Source organism: Aegilops tauschii, chromosome 2, assembly GCF_002575655.3.
Source record: "Aegilops tauschii subsp. strangulata cultivar AL8/78 chromosome 2, Aet v6.0, whole genome shotgun sequence".
Lineage (NCBI taxonomy): Eukaryota > Viridiplantae > Streptophyta > Magnoliopsida > Poales > Poaceae > Aegilops > Aegilops tauschii.
This window is the reverse complement of record NC_053036.3, coordinates 68,941,998-68,960,028: the sequence shown is the minus strand read 5'-3', so window position 1 is coordinate 68,960,028 and position 18,031 is coordinate 68,941,998. Positions and strand designations below refer to the sequence as shown.

General features: G+C 45.5%; 2 protein-coding genes across 2 annotated transcripts; one reads left to right on the top strand and one right to left on the bottom strand.

Annotated features, from left to right (window-relative positions):
* Nucleotides 1-3,659: 3,659 nt before the first annotated feature.
* LOC120973489 (ubiquitin-like-specific protease 1A) lies at nucleotides 3,660-6,459 on the bottom strand. The gene is made up of 6 exons (XM_045232601.2): nucleotides 5,565-6,459; nucleotides 5,247-5,424; nucleotides 5,033-5,131; nucleotides 4,799-4,933; nucleotides 4,587-4,690; nucleotides 3,660-4,470 (listed from the first exon to the last, which is right to left on the bottom strand). The coding sequence occupies exons 1-6, from the start codon at nucleotides 5,942-5,944 to the stop codon at nucleotides 4,323-4,325; spliced, it is 1,044 nt and encodes a 347-aa protein (XP_045088536.1). The 5' UTR covers nucleotides 5,945-6,459; the 3' UTR covers nucleotides 3,660-4,322.
* A 10,270-nt stretch (nucleotides 6,460-16,729) lies between these two features.
* LOC109744755 (uncharacterized) lies at nucleotides 16,730-17,924 on the top strand. The gene is made up of 4 exons (XM_020303901.4): nucleotides 16,730-17,200; nucleotides 17,291-17,388; nucleotides 17,484-17,602; nucleotides 17,693-17,924. Exons 1-4 carry the CDS (start codon nucleotides 16,960-16,962, stop codon nucleotides 17,778-17,780), a joined length of 546 nt encoding a protein of 181 aa, XP_020159490.1. The 5' UTR covers nucleotides 16,730-16,959; the 3' UTR covers nucleotides 17,781-17,924.
* Nucleotides 17,925-18,031: the final 107 nt, after the last annotated feature.

The following is an 18,031-nucleotide window of genomic DNA, read 5'->3' as shown; positions in this document are numbered from 1 at the left end:
AGGTTACTTTCAGTGACCCTGAATGTTGCTTTGATTCAGAGAATGCAACAGCACTGCATGTTTGCTTGCTTTAAATTCAGAGGATGTAAGACTACTGAATGTTTGCTTTGCTTTAGATTTCAGATATTGCAAAAAAAATGTTGAAAATTCAGCTTCAAAAAAATATTTTTGCTGCTGAAAATAGCAAAAAACAGTAGTAGATTAGAGACCTTATGCATGTTATAGTGGTGTTAGTCTATGGATTTCAGCAAGCACAAAAACTCTATGATAAAAAAAAATGTTATTTGAAGTTGATAAAAAAGTTATGCAGCACCAAAAAATGTCATAAAATGTACTACTACAGTACTACCTATAGATCTTATAAACATGCTGCAATGAAAAAAATATACTACTGATATACATGTTGATGTTTCATCTATAAAAAATGTTTCTCTTGCAAAGAAATGTTGACCTCAAATACTGTTCAACTGCTACTGATGGTGTTGTTCTACTGTTGTTGCAATGATGTAGCATACCGAAGATGGGGCGGCAAATGAGGAGAGTTTTGTTCAGCAACCTTTCACAAGTCATGGTGGTGGGGATTCAGGTGGTGTCCTAAACACTCACGGTGGAATGCATGATGCAGATGAGGATGATGATATTTCATCTCAGCCACTTCTGCCCTATGTTGGCATGGAATTTGACTCAATTGAAGATGCCCAAAAGTTCTATAATGACTACGCATTTGGAACGGGTTTTGGCTCCCGCATAGCTTCCTCAAAAAACAGCCAGAAGAAAGGTCCACAACAACTTATCAAGAGGGTCTTCCAATGTGTGCATGCTGGCAAACCGGAGACTACATGTGACACAAGCAGCCACTCGGAAGGAATTGCAGCAGGGGGAAGCTCATCAAGCAAGCAGGCCGGGGTTGAAATGGATGTGACAGTCAAGCGTCAGAGGAATCGGATTATGCGTTATGATTGCAAAGCTCATATGATTGTTGGCCTCAGGGGCAATAAGTGGGTTGTTACCTACTTTGTTGCACAGCATACACACCTTTGATGCAGCATGAGGAGATTGTGAGGTTCTACCGCTCACACCGCAAAATTCTAGAAGAAGATTACCAACTACTGATGACAATGCATGATGTAAACTTGTCAACTACAAATTGCATGGGAATGCTTGGAATGGTCCATGGCGGAGACCGGAGGAAACTGCCATATGTGAAGAGGGATGTTCCAAATGCGCGTTCCAAGCTGCGACAAAATCAGTCATTTCAGGACATGGATATGACGGTTGCTTACTTTAAGAGGCGTCAAGCTGAGAATGCTCAATTCTACTACGCAACAGAAGTTGACAAAGAAACAAACGAAGTGACAGCTCTGTTTTGGGTGGATGGAAGGACAAGAGCATTGTACCCAAAGTACAAAGATTGTGTGTTCTTTGACACAACATTTTGCACAAATCGGTACAATCTGCCTTTCGCTCCTATTGTTGGTGTGAACAACCACTTGCAAACCGTGCTGCTAGGTTGTGCCTTGGTGCCAAATGAACAAATAGAAACTTTCAAGTGGGTGTTTCAACATTGGATGATTGCAATGAATAATGAGCACCCGTTGCACCTAATGACTAACCAGGACAAGGTAATGGAAACAGCAATAAAAGATGTCTTCCCAAACACAGTGCATAGGTGCTGCAAATGGCACGTCCAGCGAAAAGCAAGGGAAAAGTTGGGTAGGATCCTGAGCATGGATGAAAATTTTGAGCAGGTTTTCTATGGGGTTATCAATGATTCGGAGACGGTGGATGAGTTCGAGGAGAATTGGCAGCATATGCTGCATTGCTTTGAATTGGTTGACAACAGACATCTAAGCAACATGTGGCGTAAGCGAGAGACATGGGCTCCAGCATACTTCCGAAAGAACTTCTTCCCATTTACAAGCACTACAGGGCGGTCTGAGGGTCTCAACTCCTACTTCAAGACATTTGTCAACCCTCAAGACTCCGTCTGGAGATTTGTACAACAATATGAGGTGCTTCAAGAAACAATGTTGGACCATGAAGACAATCAAGCTTTCATAGGCCACGCAACAACTGCACCACTTTACTCAAGGTATGTGTGTGCTTTGTAGAGAGAAAAAGTTAGAACAGGGAACTTGAAAAACTCAAAATCATTGACCTTTTCATTGCAACATTCAGGTACAACTTTGAGCGCCAAGCAGTTCACTTCTATACCCGAAGCGTGTTTCTCAAGTTTCAAAAAGAGGTCATGGCATCAACAGGCTTCATCATGAACCTGGCCCCTGCTCTTGACAATGCAAGCGTGAGGTTTGAGCTGCACTCAAATTACTTTGAGAACCCCCGAATATTTTCAGTGAATGTTGTGTTGGCAGAGGAGAAGTTTGAATGCAGCTGCAACTGTTTTGAGATGAATGGGATTATTTGTGCACACATCATAAGGGTAATGGTGCATTTCAATGTCCAAAAAATTCCACAAAGATACATGCTAGAGAGGTGGTCAGAAGCTGCGACAACGACAATGAGCGGTGGTGGATGATTTTGGGCACCCTGCAACCAACACTCTCAAGCACAACGCCTTGTGCAGAAAGTATACATGGTTGGCTTCACAAGCTTGCAGCAACGATCTTGCCTACAAAATAATGAATGATGCAGCTCACCAACTTGAGCCCCTCATAGCTGCAGCAAAGCAAGGGGCGCTCCCAGAACAACAGGAAGCAAATCAGCGGCAAGCAATGCAACAGCAACAACAAACCCCCGAGCCAACCACTGTGCCGCAACCTGATGGCGATGCCATGCTTCAGAACCCCGCACGTGTTCCAAAAAAGGGCGTCCGACTGAAAAATCAAAGAGGAGAAAGACTCTGCTTGAGCAACGAGAAGATGCACATAAAAATTAAGCTAAGAAAGATGAAAAGAAGTAAACCAAGCCCAGAGGAAAACCTGGACCAAAGAAGAAAGCGCCTCCTTGCTCGTACTGCAACGAAGAAGGTCACGGTGTCCAAACATGCCAGTACTTGAAGGCTGCAATGGGGGGTCAAAAAATGTCCCTACTGTGAAGAGCAAGGTCATGCTGTGCAAGAATGTCCCTACCTAAAAGCTGCAATGAAGGCAGATGCTAGCATGGCTAGAGCAACAGAGCTTAGGCTGTGATCAACTTCGACCAGAAAAAGAAAAAGAAAACTCTCTTGCTACTACACATTTGTAATATTGGTTACATAGATTAGTTTCTTGACAAAGAGAATGGTGCAATTTACATTAGAGGACAAAAAGTAGTTATTCCATCATGCATTGAGTTGTGCCTGATATAATGTTCTTCTTTTTCTGAAATTACAATTCCCCTTGTTCCTTATGATATTGTTGCTGGCTCATTGTACTTCCACCATTGCAGCTTTTATTTTGAAAGGTTTCCTTGGGACAACAATGCATGATGTTGTTGCTGGCTACTTAAACATACAAGTACATTGAAGCATCCTTTTTTAAAAACTTTTCCATAAAAAACACACTGGAGAAACTGCAGCAAAAACTTTTGACATGCCCGTTGCCACATAGAAAGGATATTGCATTACATTTCCTTTTGTTTTAGTGAGATTGAAAAGTTATGAAGATGAAGAGAAACAACAGCCCGACAATCGCCCCAACCCCACCCTATTGTTGCGATTATTCAACTTCACACACGATTACATGTGTGAGTACAGTGTATTGACTTTCATTGATGATGTCGAACTTCACTGTAATTACTAAATCCATATAAAAAAAGGTGTATATTCACTGTAATTACTAATTCCATATGATTAATAGAGATACTAGCAGATACACTGTAACTACTTGTGAGAAAAAAAAGATCTCAAGCCAGGTACAGTCAAAGTATATCAACAATCTTCTTGAAAAGGCAAGTAAAAAACAAATAATCCTTGCATAAGCTGACAAACAATCTTGAATAGGCTTCACAAAAAACAAATCCTTGCATACAGTCACACACTGAAACATTCCTGTGCTTCATTCAGAGTTGCATTGTGAAAAAAGTTCAGTTGAGCTGGCTAGAAGAACAAGCTCTCAACTACACTCGAGCTGGCGACAAGAACATGCTCCCAACTACACTCTAGCTAGCTACAAAAACTCGCGTCAGCAGTACTAGGCCACCGCCGCCATGACTCCTCCTGTTGCAGAAGCTCGAAAACACCCATCTAACGCTGAAGAAGCAGCTTCAGCTGATGCGCGGGGTCCAACTTGTTGCTTGGGTGTCTCAACAGATCTGCTGCAATGCGTTTCTGAAGGTTTGGGATGTAATCCTAGGAAGCAATAAAACAGGAAACAAGTAAAAATTTAGTCATGAAACAGATCCCAATCAAGTTGAGAAGAATTACACAAAAAATATGGTTTGCTATCTAAAGAAAATACCTGGCCAAATGACAGCATAACAAGGCCATCCCAATTCTCCACGTATAAAATACTATAGTAGCCACAGTTATAGCTGAAAAAATAGAAGGTATATAGTTATAAAATGCAAAAGCAGCTTTAGGTGAAAAAAGAGAAAAATGTCTCTAAATGCAAAATAAACACATATTCTAATGGGATAAAAATGCTTACTAAGTTTTTTGTTGAGGGTAATCAAGTGGGGTGAATAGCGAGTAAGACTCGAGATTGTGCTTAAAAAGTGGCTCCCTCATTGCAACACTCTTGATGTTTGCGACCTGATCAAACCCGATAAAACATGGACAAACAAAATGCATAAGTGTGCGGTGTGGAAAAGCAAAAAGAAGGAAAAGATTTGTTGCGCCAAACTCCAACAGGAGCATTACCACATTCTTAGTGATCCTGTCCATCTCAAAAAGGTCTTCCGAGTTCCTAATGGAGTCAAAGATATTGAACTCCTTTTGGGTGATGTTAACAACTACTACTGCCCAGTGCCTTTTGTGTACAACCATGAAGAATAGCTGCAATGCATCAAAACAAAGCAGAACCAGAAAATCCATTTAGAAAAAAATGTAAAAAAATAGAAAAAGAATGCAAGATGGAACAAGATAAGAACTTACCAGGTCAGATTTTGAAATGTGATTTTGTAAGCAAGCATTCTTAAATTCTTTTTCGCACACCTTCAGATCAAACACATCTGGCTCAGCACTGAGTTTCAACTGATGGAGAAAATCACAAAACAAAACAAAAATATTAGAGGGCAGACCACAACTATATGATAAATCAAAAAAGCATTGAAACAACAGATAGAAAAAAACAGATTTGAACACTAACACTCATCAACACTGAGAAAACAAATTTTTTTGGCTTCTTCTTCTTCACTGACTGATCATAGTTGAATGTCTTCAGGTATAAGGTCATGACCTCATTGTCAATCTCCGCTCTTGGCTTTAGAGATGCATGAAAATTCTCGAGAGATGTATGGAAGCCATCTATTTCAATGAAGTCGGGCCTGCAAAAGAAAATTTGTGTTGATTTTAGATAAAAACAGCAAGAGATATGCTCACATATCAAACTCTTTCATCTATGGAAACACAAAAAAAAGATTTCAGGCAAAAATGAGTAATAGAAAAGCATCATCATATGACTCACAGAAGCTCGTTTTTCTTTGGTTTTCTTGTCTTGTATCTGGTCATTACATACTGATGGTGTAAGGCATTACCGTGTGCATCAACCTTAATCTTCTTCATCGTTGGCACATTGTCTGGGGAGACAGCCACCCTTTTCTTCTTTGACTGTTTACCAAGACTGTTGGACTCACCCCTGACCTCAACATTCGCCTTGGTTGTCTCGTGCAAATCCACTACTACTGCACAACATTGCAACAACACAAAAAACAGAAAGAAAAATGAGAATGCAAAAAGGAAACGCACTGAGAAAACTCTTAGATAAAAAGGAGCTTGTGTTCTGAAGCAAGAAAAAACCTTGAGGTCCATCGGAGGAAGCGTTTTTGAATGAGATGGGGGACACATCAAACACAGGCCCCAGAATGTCGTTTGCCCTAGGGAGCTTTGGAGCTGTGTCAAATGTTGCGGTTGGGAGGTTGCTAGGCCTTTCAACTTGAGGAGTGTTGTCAAAGTTTGGCACTAATGGGATTGAATTCTGCACATCAGAGCTAGAAGCATTTGGTGTCTGCACATGCTTGATTGGTATGTCTACTTTTTGATTCATCCACTCATAGTCTTCGGTCCCCTCCGAGAAAAGAGCACAAGATGGGCCATCTTCCCACTCCAAGGCAGTTACCATCATTGCCTGCACCGTGCCCTGGGAAAGAACTGGTGTTTCAACCTTATCAGAAGCTCCCGAAGGATCCATGTTGCAAGCATCTTTGGGGGTCACCTTTCCGCCCTGATGTATAACTTCCTCCTGCTCCACACAATCCTTCCCATGAGAATGATTGCTACTCTCACCTTGTTGCAACGCAGCAGCCCTGGAACGCTTAGCAACGCTTGTGCTTTGACCCGCCCCCTGTTCCGCTTCCACCCCAACCTTCTCACCTAATGCACTGGTCTCCACTACTTTGGGAGCAGCAACTACACCACCAGGCTGTGCCTTGTTCTGATCATCAGCACCTGCTTCTGCCCGGGAATCAGGATCCAATAATGGACACTTGGAAGAGTGGATAGCAATGCCTGCTGCAGTGGCTGTTGGGGTGCCAAAAGTCACCGCTCCCGTGCGCTCGACACTGCTTGTTGCAATGACTCTTGGGGCGACAAAACCTTCACTCTTGTGCTCATGGTTTGACACTGCATTGGAGTGCGCTTCCATCAACATGAGACCCAACCGCTTGCAGAAAGTTGACTGCAGGACCTGCCCAAAAGAGGTAACAACATTCTTCAACTCTGCCGTATAGAGATTTTTGTGCTTCTCATATATAGGCTTCAAGTGCAAAGGTATCTGGCACAGAAAATAAGGAACAAACAAATGGGGGTAAGCATAAATAAAAATGAAAAAAGAAGATCAAAAGAACACAAAGAAGCAAAATCATGCACTAACAAAAGGTAGTGCATTTCTACCTCTAACTCTTGGCAGGAAGGGAGCGGCTGCAGCCACTCATCCAGAGAGACGCGAAACTTAGCACCTAAATCACCCTCAACACTGACTTGAGTGTTGGCTTTGTCAGCTCTGTTAGTGATATTTGCCGGATGATGTTGATTCTGACCCTCACATTGCTTGTCCGCCTTCAGTACTGCATATGGTGTTTGAGACAAAGGACGATGCTGCATACAACAATCACCAAAAGAAGAAAGTAAGATGTTTATCACCGAAAGAAATCTTTAAAAAAAGGAAGATTGGGTCTGCTCTTACATTGCGCTTTCCAAAATCAACCTTCTCGAGGGTGAGCTTGTTCCTGTCAAATTCTTTAACAAGCTCAAAATCTGCATTGCACACAAAGCAAGCCCTGGGCAGCGAGTAGTTGAACGTCTCCTCACTAATCAATGACCGAGGCACATCCAGGAAATCCATGTAAATTAACTACATATATTTTTGAAAAAGAAAACAAATCAGAAGGTTGTATCGTACATATGATTGTTGCGAGCAGAATAAAATAAAATAAAGTAAAGCAAAAATATGAACCAATGAAAACATAGACAAAAATGATTTGCGTTTGGCATACCACGAACATAGGTAGACAGCCCCCTATCCAGAAGCCACTTGCCCCAGCCTCCCTCTTTAGTTGGTAATTCCTCGCCTCCCTCAACGCAGTTGCCAACACATGCTCGTCCCACGCAAACTCATTCAGTTCATCCAAGTCCTTCAAGCTAGCAAGGTAGTCCAACGAGACCATGTTGCCGGTGCCAGGAACTAGCACGAGAGCAAGGCATAAAAGAACCCAAGTCCTCTCTAAAGTAACAACATCATTATCCGATGCTTTCTTGATTACAGAAATGGATTTCTTAATTGGAGCCCTTGTGCCTTCTCGATATATGTCGCGCAGCTCGCAACGTTCGTTCCTCTTCAACAGCTCCACTACCCTTGGTCTGGATGGGACATTAAATTTTTTTGCACCATGTCTCTAGTGAACAATATAGTCTTCTTTTTATGGCTGACCAAAAGGCACATGTCAAATTTGAGGACGAAGAACATTGCTATGCAATTCCAAATAAAGAACATTGCAACAGAGACACACACAAAATGAAATGGGCCAGAGGGTGATTTGAAGGTAACTGAACAAAGAATGCTTAGTGTCAATTCTCATAACTACCCAATCAATCAGCTCAAGAGGTACAGAAAAGGGTCTGATCTTCAACAACGAACCAAAACTCGACTTCTCAAGCACTGCCCTCTTGTTAGCATTCAGCTCCTTCTCTGCAACCTCACGCAAACGGCTAGCTGAAAAGCGCGTTGAAAACGACCCATCGGAAGATTCATCATCATCCATTTTTGGATCACTGCAAAAAAAAGAACAAAAAGGAAATGTTCAGAACACCCATTAACAACACTAAAAGCTATAGAGAAGGAATGCATGAAAAATCTGAAACTCGTGAAAAAAATCTGAAATATACTTGGTCATTGCATGAAAATGCTGGTTGGTCATTCATTTTAGGAGGCCACATAAAAAATGCAATGTAGCACCTTCACTAACTTCTGAAAGGGAAAACCTATATAGCTATCACTAACAGGTATCAAATAAAAACAAACACAAACAACTACTTCTACAATTTCCATGCAATATGGGTAAAAATCCTGGGGTAACATGTACTGCAATGCAACACAACTGCCTCCTGAACAAACACAACAACAGACAAAACTACACTAAAATCTACAACTCGCAAGTACTACAAATGCAAAAAACCGTCTAATCATATCTCTGCATCATCAGACCTGCTACACACATAAAAACAGCAGCAACCGTCTGCATAAATCCACATGCAGTCGACGACATTGCAACATTAGTCGTGAGCACCACCGAAACCTGTCAAAAAAGCAGCAGCACACACACACACATGCCATCACTGATGACCTTCAGCAAGGTGCAGTGCAAAAGACGTGGAAGATTGCAACAAGCTTGAAACAGAGGCAGTTGCGAGCGCGAGATCTCGGAGAGAGTGTATGGGCTCTGGCAAAACTCCTGCTCCAGATCCAGAACAAAGACCACCCCGCCTCTCCCAAAAATAGATGTCTACCGACGAGCCCGCCCCTAAAACTCCGGCGAGCCGGCGATCCGCCTCCCCTAAAATAGATCGTCTGGCCTTTCTACTACGAATTTCTACTGCGGCCATTTCCGTATTATTTTGGAGAAGGATCGGAGGTACCTGTCCTGCAGATTGTCGCCGTCCATGTCTTCAGCCGCCTCCTCGTGGACCTCCTCGCGCGCCTCCCCTCGTCGACCTCGCGTCAGCTTCGCCGCCCCGGGAGCTGGACGCCGCGACGACCGTCGCATCGGAGATTTGGAGCGAGCTTGGGCGAGAGGAACGAAGGGGAAAGGGGAAAAATGTTGCGGTGTGGCGGAAGGGGGTGCGGGTGAGGGAAAACGCCGACCCGATAGACGCGTCCTCAGCTCGCGTCGGGCGCTACACCGGGTCCGTCGGATCTCTCGCGATCGGACGGTGCGCGAGGAGATTTACGCGAGCGAGAGATCAGTCGGTTGGAAAGAAGCGTTTTCCTTTATCTATTGTTTCTCTTGTCATCATTGATAACCGAAAGGGGGCTACTAGGCGTCAGCCGACTGATCTTAGGAAAAGATCAGCCGGCTGGCCAGCCGTTGATTTCGGCCGCATGATCCCGCCCATGTCCCCACGATTCCCTGGAGAACGTCCAATACGCCATCACTCTAGCCACCTGTACGTGCAAGGCAGCAGCTCCCTTTTCGCATGCATAGCTCCGACAAGAAAGGCAGCAGCTGACCGCGACTTGCAGCATCAAGTTTTGCTTGCACCATCCGCAGTGCTCAGGTTGCAGAGCCATGTCGCCGGTCATCTCACGGCAACGTCTGCGAGCTCACCACGCACCGGCCACGCCTACAGCACGCGCGAGCTCCGAGATTGTAGCACCAGCAACGACACTGTTACGACCATCCCTTGAACACAATGCTCCGTTAGGGGATGCTCCGACAGCCCGACGACGCTCTATTGCAGAACCCGTGAGGTTCCGATGGCCCGGCGAGCTCCATTGCAGCACTGACAATGCTCCGTTGCAGCATCGACGATGCTCCGGTGGCCCGAGGAGCTCCGTTGCAACATGGCGACGCGGCGGCGGCCCAACGAGCTCCGTTGTGGCACCGACGATGCTCTGACAACTTGGCAAGCTCCGTTGCGGCACCAACGATGCTCCGGCGGCCCGACAATGACCCATTGCAACATCGGTGATGCGCCGTTGCAGCACCGCAATGCTCCGGCGGCCCGACAATGACCCATTGCAACATCGGTGACGCGCCGTTGCAGCACCGACGATGCTCCGTTGCAGCACCGACAATGCTCCGGCGGCCCGACAAATGCCGCATTGCAACACCAGCAATGCTCTGCTGCAACACCGACCATGCTCTGGCGGCCCGGCGATGCTCCCTTGCAACACCGATGATGCTCCGGCGGCCCGACAAATGCCCATTGCAACACCGATGATGCTCTGACGGCCTGGCAACACTCCATTGCAGCACCTGCAAGGTTCGGTGGGCCGGCCATGCTGTGTTGCAACACCCACGAGGTTTTGGTGGGCCAACAATGCTCTGTTGCATCACCGGCCCGACAAGTTCCGTTGCAGCACCGACGATGCTCCGGCGGCCCGACGATGCTCCGTTTCAGCTGCCAACAACACATGCAGCACAGGTCGTCCGTTGTCCCAGCATTGTCGACCATCAACACGGCATAGCACCGAGACGACCTTGTAGCACCGTTGCTTGCTGGCCGGCTTGCAGCAACGCTGTTGAAGTGCAGTCTCCGCAACAGCATTCAGTAGACGTCCACGACCCTCACCTCGGAGCATCGGCTTGCGGCGTGTCGGCGCCTGGTCTCGCAGCACCCGGCGGCCAGCTCCTAGCACTCCAATACCGCACGAACAATGGTACAAGTAGCTGGTCGCAGCATCAACCATCGGCGCCCCAGCCGACGACGCCTTATGCGAGTAGTAGTTTAAGTGTAGCAAACCAGCAAACACTAGCAAATCGTGTGGAAAAGAAACAAAGCCAAAAGAATGACGATAGCTTTGTTGGGACCCACCACATGCAAAGACGCACAACGTGCTCCTGCACTCTGTACCATGCACGACTGTAGGAACGAGTTGATCTGCTATAATCGGACGGCGCAGCAGGCGGTTTACGCGTCGTGAGAAATCAGTCGGGGGAAAATAAACGTTTCCCTAACCGAAATAATTGTTTTAGATGAACCTGCTGTTGCCCCACATAAAGAAGACAACATGCTTCATACTATTATATGTTCTTTCCAAAAGCGTGCCAATCCCTATGTTGTGCGGAGCTGAGAGTGCTTAGTTGTAAACGAGTATTCTATGTCAGTCAAATTAATGCTTGATTTAGGAAGGTATACTCTACGTCGTGGCCTTCTTCATTGCCCACCTGGTGTGTGTGCCCAAATATGAGGGGCTAGATGTTGGATGGAAAGCTCAAGCCAGGTAGTGGCATTATGAAGAAAGAGACCGAAAGGACCAAAACTCACGAATTGTTTGTTGTCTAGAACTACAATTGCTTCTTCCGCTTCCTCCTCCCCTTGCGCTCCCTGGCCCCTCTCCCTCTCTACAATTCAAGGGGCCGAGATCCACATATCTCGCTCAAACTACTTTCTTGCCTTCTTTGACAAATGTTATGGATGGTGCACTGGTTGAATTTTTTTTGTCCATTCCTTCTTATAGAAACAAAAACCGATCTCCCCCTCATACAAACCTACCTCCATGACATTCATCTCAAACTGAAACACTTGCCTGCCGAGGGGGTGAACTACCTAGTATCAAATTCACAAAGTAGCACATGGAACGACATGATGTGTAGCAACGACGTGCTATGATGTAGCATGACAATTACTTAGGGCAATTCTTTTGGGGCTTATGACTGACTGAAAATAAGTTGCCCCCTCCCCAGCTTATTTTGAAAGTCCTATATAAAATTTTCCTTAAAAGCCTACTAGTTTTACGAAAAAGTGTTTCCCCCTTTTTATATTATAAAGCAACCGCACCAACCATCCGACAACAAGACCAGTTCAGGTTCAAGCAAAAGCAAAGAGTGCAACAAGACAATAATAAAGGTTCATCTGGGGGCACAACACATCAAGCCTACTAGTTAACCTGGGTTTTAAAAATAAAATTTCAGATTAGACTCCTTGAATAAGCAGGGGAGGGGGCAACTTATTTCCACAACTAGTTTTAAGCCCCAAAAGGAGGGTTCAAATGTCAACTTCTCTGTAGCATGGCAATTTGGCATGTTCATCATGCAAAATTTCGAAGCATGTGGGAGAAGTTTTATTTTTTGGCTTGTCAATTATCTAGTTGCATCATGGCAAATTCTTGAACACAAGACAAATTACTCTGTTGCAGTATGACAAAGTCCTGACAAAATTTTCCTGCCATCATGCCTTTTTTTTCAACATGACAAATATTTCTATAATAGCATGCCAAATATAATTATTATAGCATGACAGTTCCCGAGCGTTAGAGCATCTCCAACAGATGCGGTAAATAAGTCGCACGCTGAAAAATACGGCTATGTAGCGCGCACGGCCGAAAGTAGCGCTCCAGCACTCAAGCTATAATCCCGTGCGCGGTAAACAAGGTTCAGCGCGCTGGAAAAAAACTGAATCGCACGCTGGGTATTTGGTGCGCCCGCTCGCGCGCTGTAAAATCTGGGTTGCTGCAGGTGGGGCCGCCGAATTAGGCGCCGCGTTTTTGTGCATCTGGAGAAACCTTTTCGCTCCCGTGTGCAAAAAGACTATTTTAGCGGTTTAGAGCAACTCCAACACGGCGACCCATTTTGTCCGCGCGCGTACGTTTGTGTCAGCGCGGACAGAAAAGTCGGTCCAATGCGCCGACCCAAACGGACGCGTGTCCGCTTTTCGTCCGCCTGCCGACCCATTACCGTCCCAATTTTGAGCCTCATTTGCGTCGACACGGACACAAAACGGACGCGCGCGGCGCCCGCTTACTCCTCCCCCTCACTGGTACGCGTCGGTGCTATACAAAAGGTTTTTAACCCCTTTCCGCGAAGGCGTTTGGAACCGTCGCCAAGTGAGTGTGGGCGATAGGCGGTCCTTCCCACACGGCACTGAAACCGTCGGGGATATGCCCTCCTGGCACACACGCGCGACAAAATGAGGTCGTGTGCGACTGGCGAGCGCTCAAATACGGTTATACGTATAGTAGTGCTAAAAAATACAATTATACAGGCGAAACTGTTTCCGGTTGCAAGTACATCCCACACAGTCAGTCCCACATCCCACATAGTCGCTCCAAGGAAAACGTTTCCGTTCGCAGGTACATCACACACAATTTTCCCCGTTAAATCGTTTGTGATAGCGTTGCCATTGCACACGATATTAACAATTTTATCGTTTGCGTTATTGAATGCATCACACACGGTGCATAGAAGAAACTGTGTGGCAAAGGTTGTCCATCACACACAGTTTTTATGTGGTAAACGGGATTGTGCCATTTGCGTGCCTACACAATGTATCCCTACTAAGTTATTTCTACTCCAAAGTTTACTCTTTTTTTTTAATTTAGTCTGCATATTAGCAGTCAATCTGTGTAAACTTTCGATCAAATTGTTAGAAAAAAGTTATTAACATACGCAATACTAAATAAGTATGTTAAATTCATCAAATATATTTTCACATTATATGTGCTTGTTTTTGTAAACGTTCATACTGTCTCCTACAAAGTTGGACAAACTTTATACAATTTGACTTACAACAAAGCTAAGCAGAGTAAATAAAAACAGAAAGAACACTATTAGTGCCCCACATGATGCTTGGGTGTTCATCTTCTGTTATCATCATAAACTTTTCGTCCTTCAAGAGACTCACCATTGAATGATCCCTCTCTTTTGATGAAGTTTTTACGTCATTTTTAACTTTCAAAAATGAAATGTTTTTATATTAGTGTTTACTTGCATAAGACAACTGTTTTTTTGTTGAAAATAAACTTAGGCTAAAAATATTGTTAAATAATGGCTTCATCTTTCTATTAGTGTGTACTTGCATAAGACAACTAAAAATGGATTGTTGTAGACTTAACAAGAATTGCATTCACTTAGCCTAAAAATCTACTATACTCAGTCGCAAAAATTACAGTAGTATCAGTTCAAAATGGAATAGACACATTCCAACAATGCAAGAGAGAGGGACGGGCAAAAATACCATCAACCCAACATGAAAATTTAGTTGATTCCCGAAAAATTGTACACACTGTTTTAGTTTTTTCTTCTTCTAAAAATACAATAGATATGAATGCAAAATGCAATCAAGTAAAAGGTTAATTCTAAGGAATCTCGCTGAAACCAACACACTGTGAAAGCAGATTCCAAATTGGATGCTCCATCTAATAGTAGTGACTTTTTGAAGCACTTAACCATCTTCTACTCGCTTTAATTTTTTTCCTTTTGTATCGGTGGCACCACCCCGTCACTGGATGCGTGGCGGTGCAAGTCGTGGCGCTAGACAATGACGGACGACGGAGTTTTTTCTGTATTCTTTTTTGTTTTGGTGCGCTCTTCCTTTTTTGGATAGAAAGAAGGGTTCAGTGCGAGGCCACGGGTAGTTATCCTGACCAATATTATCTATTGTCTCTCTTGTCATCATAGGTAACCGAAATCATTGTTTTAGATGAACCTATTGTTGCCCCGCATAAAGAAGACAACATGCATCATACTATTATATGTTCTTTCCAAAAGCGTACCAATCCCTATGTTGTGCGGAGCTGAGAGTGCTTAGTTGTAAAAGAGTATTCCATGTCGTTCAAACTAATGCTCGATTTAGAATACTATACAGAAAAGAAAAAAATCAATTAATCTATCTTACCTATATTAGGAAGATATCCTCTACGTCGTCGCCTTCTTCATTGCCCACCCGGTGTGTGTGCTCAAACATGAGGGGCTAGATGTTGGATGGAAAGCTCGAGCCAGGTAGCGGCATTATGAAGAAAGAGATCGAAACCGCCAAAATTCACGAATTGTTTGTTGTCTAGAACTACAATTGCTTCTACTGCTCCCCCCCTTGCGCTTCCTGGCCCCTCTCCCTCTCTACAATTCAAGGGGCCAAGATCCACATATCTCGCTCAAACTACTTTCTTGCCTTCTTTGACAAACGTTATGGATGGTGCACTGGTTGAAAAAATAATTGTCCCTTCCTTCTTATAGAAACAAAATCCGATCTCCCCCTCATACGAACCTACCTCCATGACTTTCATGTCAAACTGAAACACTTGCCTACCGAGGGGGTGAACTACCTAGTATCAAATTCACAAAGTAGCACATGGAACGACGTGATGTGTAGCAACGACGTGCTATGATGTAGCATGACAATTACTTAGGGCAATTCTTTTGGGGCTTATGACTGACTGTGAGAATAAGTTGCCCCCTCCCCAGCTTATTTTAGAAGTTCAATCTGAAATTTTCCTTTAGAAGCCTGCTAGTTTTACAAAAAAGGGTTCCCCGCTTTATATTGTAAAGCAACCGCACCAACCATCCGACAACAAGACCAGTCCAAGTTCAAGCAAAAGCAAAGAGTGAAACAAGACAATAATAAAGGTTCAGCTGGGGCACAACACATCAAGCCTACTAGTTAACCCTTAATTAGTGGGTTTTAAAAATAAATTTTCAGATTAGACTCCTAGAATAAGCAGGGGAGGGGGCAACTTATTTCCACAACTAGCTTTAAGCCCCAAAAGGTGGGTTCAGATGTCAACTTCTCTGTAGCATGGCAATTTGGAATGTTCATCATATCAAATTTCGAAACATGTGGGCGAAATTTTTTTTTTGGCTTGTCAATTCTCTAGTTGCATCATGGCAAATTCTTGAACACAAGACAAATTACTCTGTTGCAGTACGGCAAAGTCCTGACAAAATTTTCCTGCTATCATGACATTTTTTTCAACATGACAAATATTTCTATAATAGCATGCCAAATATAATTATTATAGCATGAAATTCCCGAGCGTTAGAGCGTCTCCAACAGACGCGCTAAATAAGCCGCTCGCTGAAAAAAAGGCTATGTAGCGCGCGCGACCGAAAGTAGCGCTCCAGCAGGCGCGCCATAATCCCGCGCGCGGTAAACAAGGTTCAACGCGCTGCGAAAAACTGCATCGCGTGCTGGGTATTTGGTGCCCTTGCTCGTGTGCGCTGTAAAATCTGGGCTGCTGCAGGTGGGGCCGCCGGAATGGGTGCCGTGTTTTTGTGCATCTGAAAAACCTCTTTGTCGCTCCCGCGTGTAAAAAGACTATTTTAGCGGTGTAAAAGAATTATACCGTGCCGAGGCGAAGCACGCAGTTGAAGATGCTTTTTTTTTTTTAACTTGTTGAAGATGCTTTTAGATGCACATGGCGCATTCCCTCAAACGATCATCGCTTAAACGAGCTTCCTTCGTTCGCTCGGATGGCCTCACCAAGGAAGGTTGCCTCGTGATTGGCGGGCAAAAAGAAAGAGTGCCGACCTCAACACGCATCTGGAGGGCATCACCAATCAGCACGCACCGAAACCAAAGGAAAAGAATCAATCACCATGCATGCCCCGCGCCGTCGCTGTCGTCGCCGTCGCCATCCACTCCAGCGGGAAGATCACGATCGAGAAGTGGAAAGCCAGAAACTAAACGGAAACCGGGGCAGCGTGCCACCAGTATCCATTATCTCCGGTCAGTCAGCGGCCACACGCAACTTGGCCACCGCGGTTTCGTCGGTGCGCCTACTTCTCACATCCCATACGCCGATCGGCAGCAAGTAGCATCCAGCTCCAGCTCACATAAATAGCCCGCGGCCTGCAGCTCGGACGGCAAACCACATCAAACTGGAAACCTTCTCTCATCATTTTAAATCATCGCGTCGTTGACTCTTGTGCATGATGGCGGAGACCGAGGCAGCGTCTGCGGCCGCGGCGGCGGAGGCGGGTCCGGCGGAGGAGGGGACGACCAACAAGACGGTGGTGCTGGTCGGCGTGGACGACAGCGACCACAGCTACCGCGCGCTCGAGTGGGCCGTGCGTTACGTGGCGGAGACGGCCGGCGCCGGGGCGCCGGTGGAGCTCGTCGTCGTCCACGCCAAGCCGGCCGTGTCCTCCGTCGTCACCCTCGGCGGCCCCGGTACGCGCCGTCGGCGACCCCCTCCCTAGTAATTTTCTTGGCTATCTGAATCGGCCGGAGCGCTGATTTCTGGGGATCGATCGATTGCAGCCGCTGCAGGGGACGTGGTCAGGTACGTGGACGCGGACCTGCGCAGGAGGGCCGAGGAGGTCGTCGACAGGGCTCGCCGCCTCTGCGCCGGCAACTCGGTAACATGATCCACTACCAATTCGAGAAGCGAGTAACAAGATCACGCCGATTGCTGCTCTGCTTAATTACTAGTCACATGTGGAATCGATTGCAGGTGCAGGGTGTGGTAGAGGTGATCGACGGGGAGCCCAGGTTCGTGCTCTGCAACGCCGTGGAGAAGCACCACGCCGACCTGCTCGTCGTCGGCAGCCATGGCTACGGCGCCATCAAGAGGTAATTGATTTATTCATCTCCATTCTCCAGCCCCCCGTGCTGCAGAGCTAGTGGTCATGAGTTTTGTCTGAACCTGGGCAATTCTTGCAGGGCGTTTCTTGGGAGCGTGAGCGACTACTGCGCCCACCACGCGCACTGCTCGGTGATGATAGTCAAGCAGCCCAAACCCAAGGAATGATCGATCGCCATTTCCAGCTCCAGTGTTGACATTGTGCCATTTGCGCCCAGGCGCCGCACTGTATCCCTGTCTAATTACTGTACTCTATTTGTTGGATCCTCCGAATGTTTGTACATCGGTGCCTGACATGATGCTTTGGGTTCATCTTCTGCTGTCATCGCCGTTTGCTGAACTTGATTACAACAATTAGGCTAAATGTTGGAAGAACATCTTACTGACGGGCATATCCAACGAACAAAGGTGTATAGTAA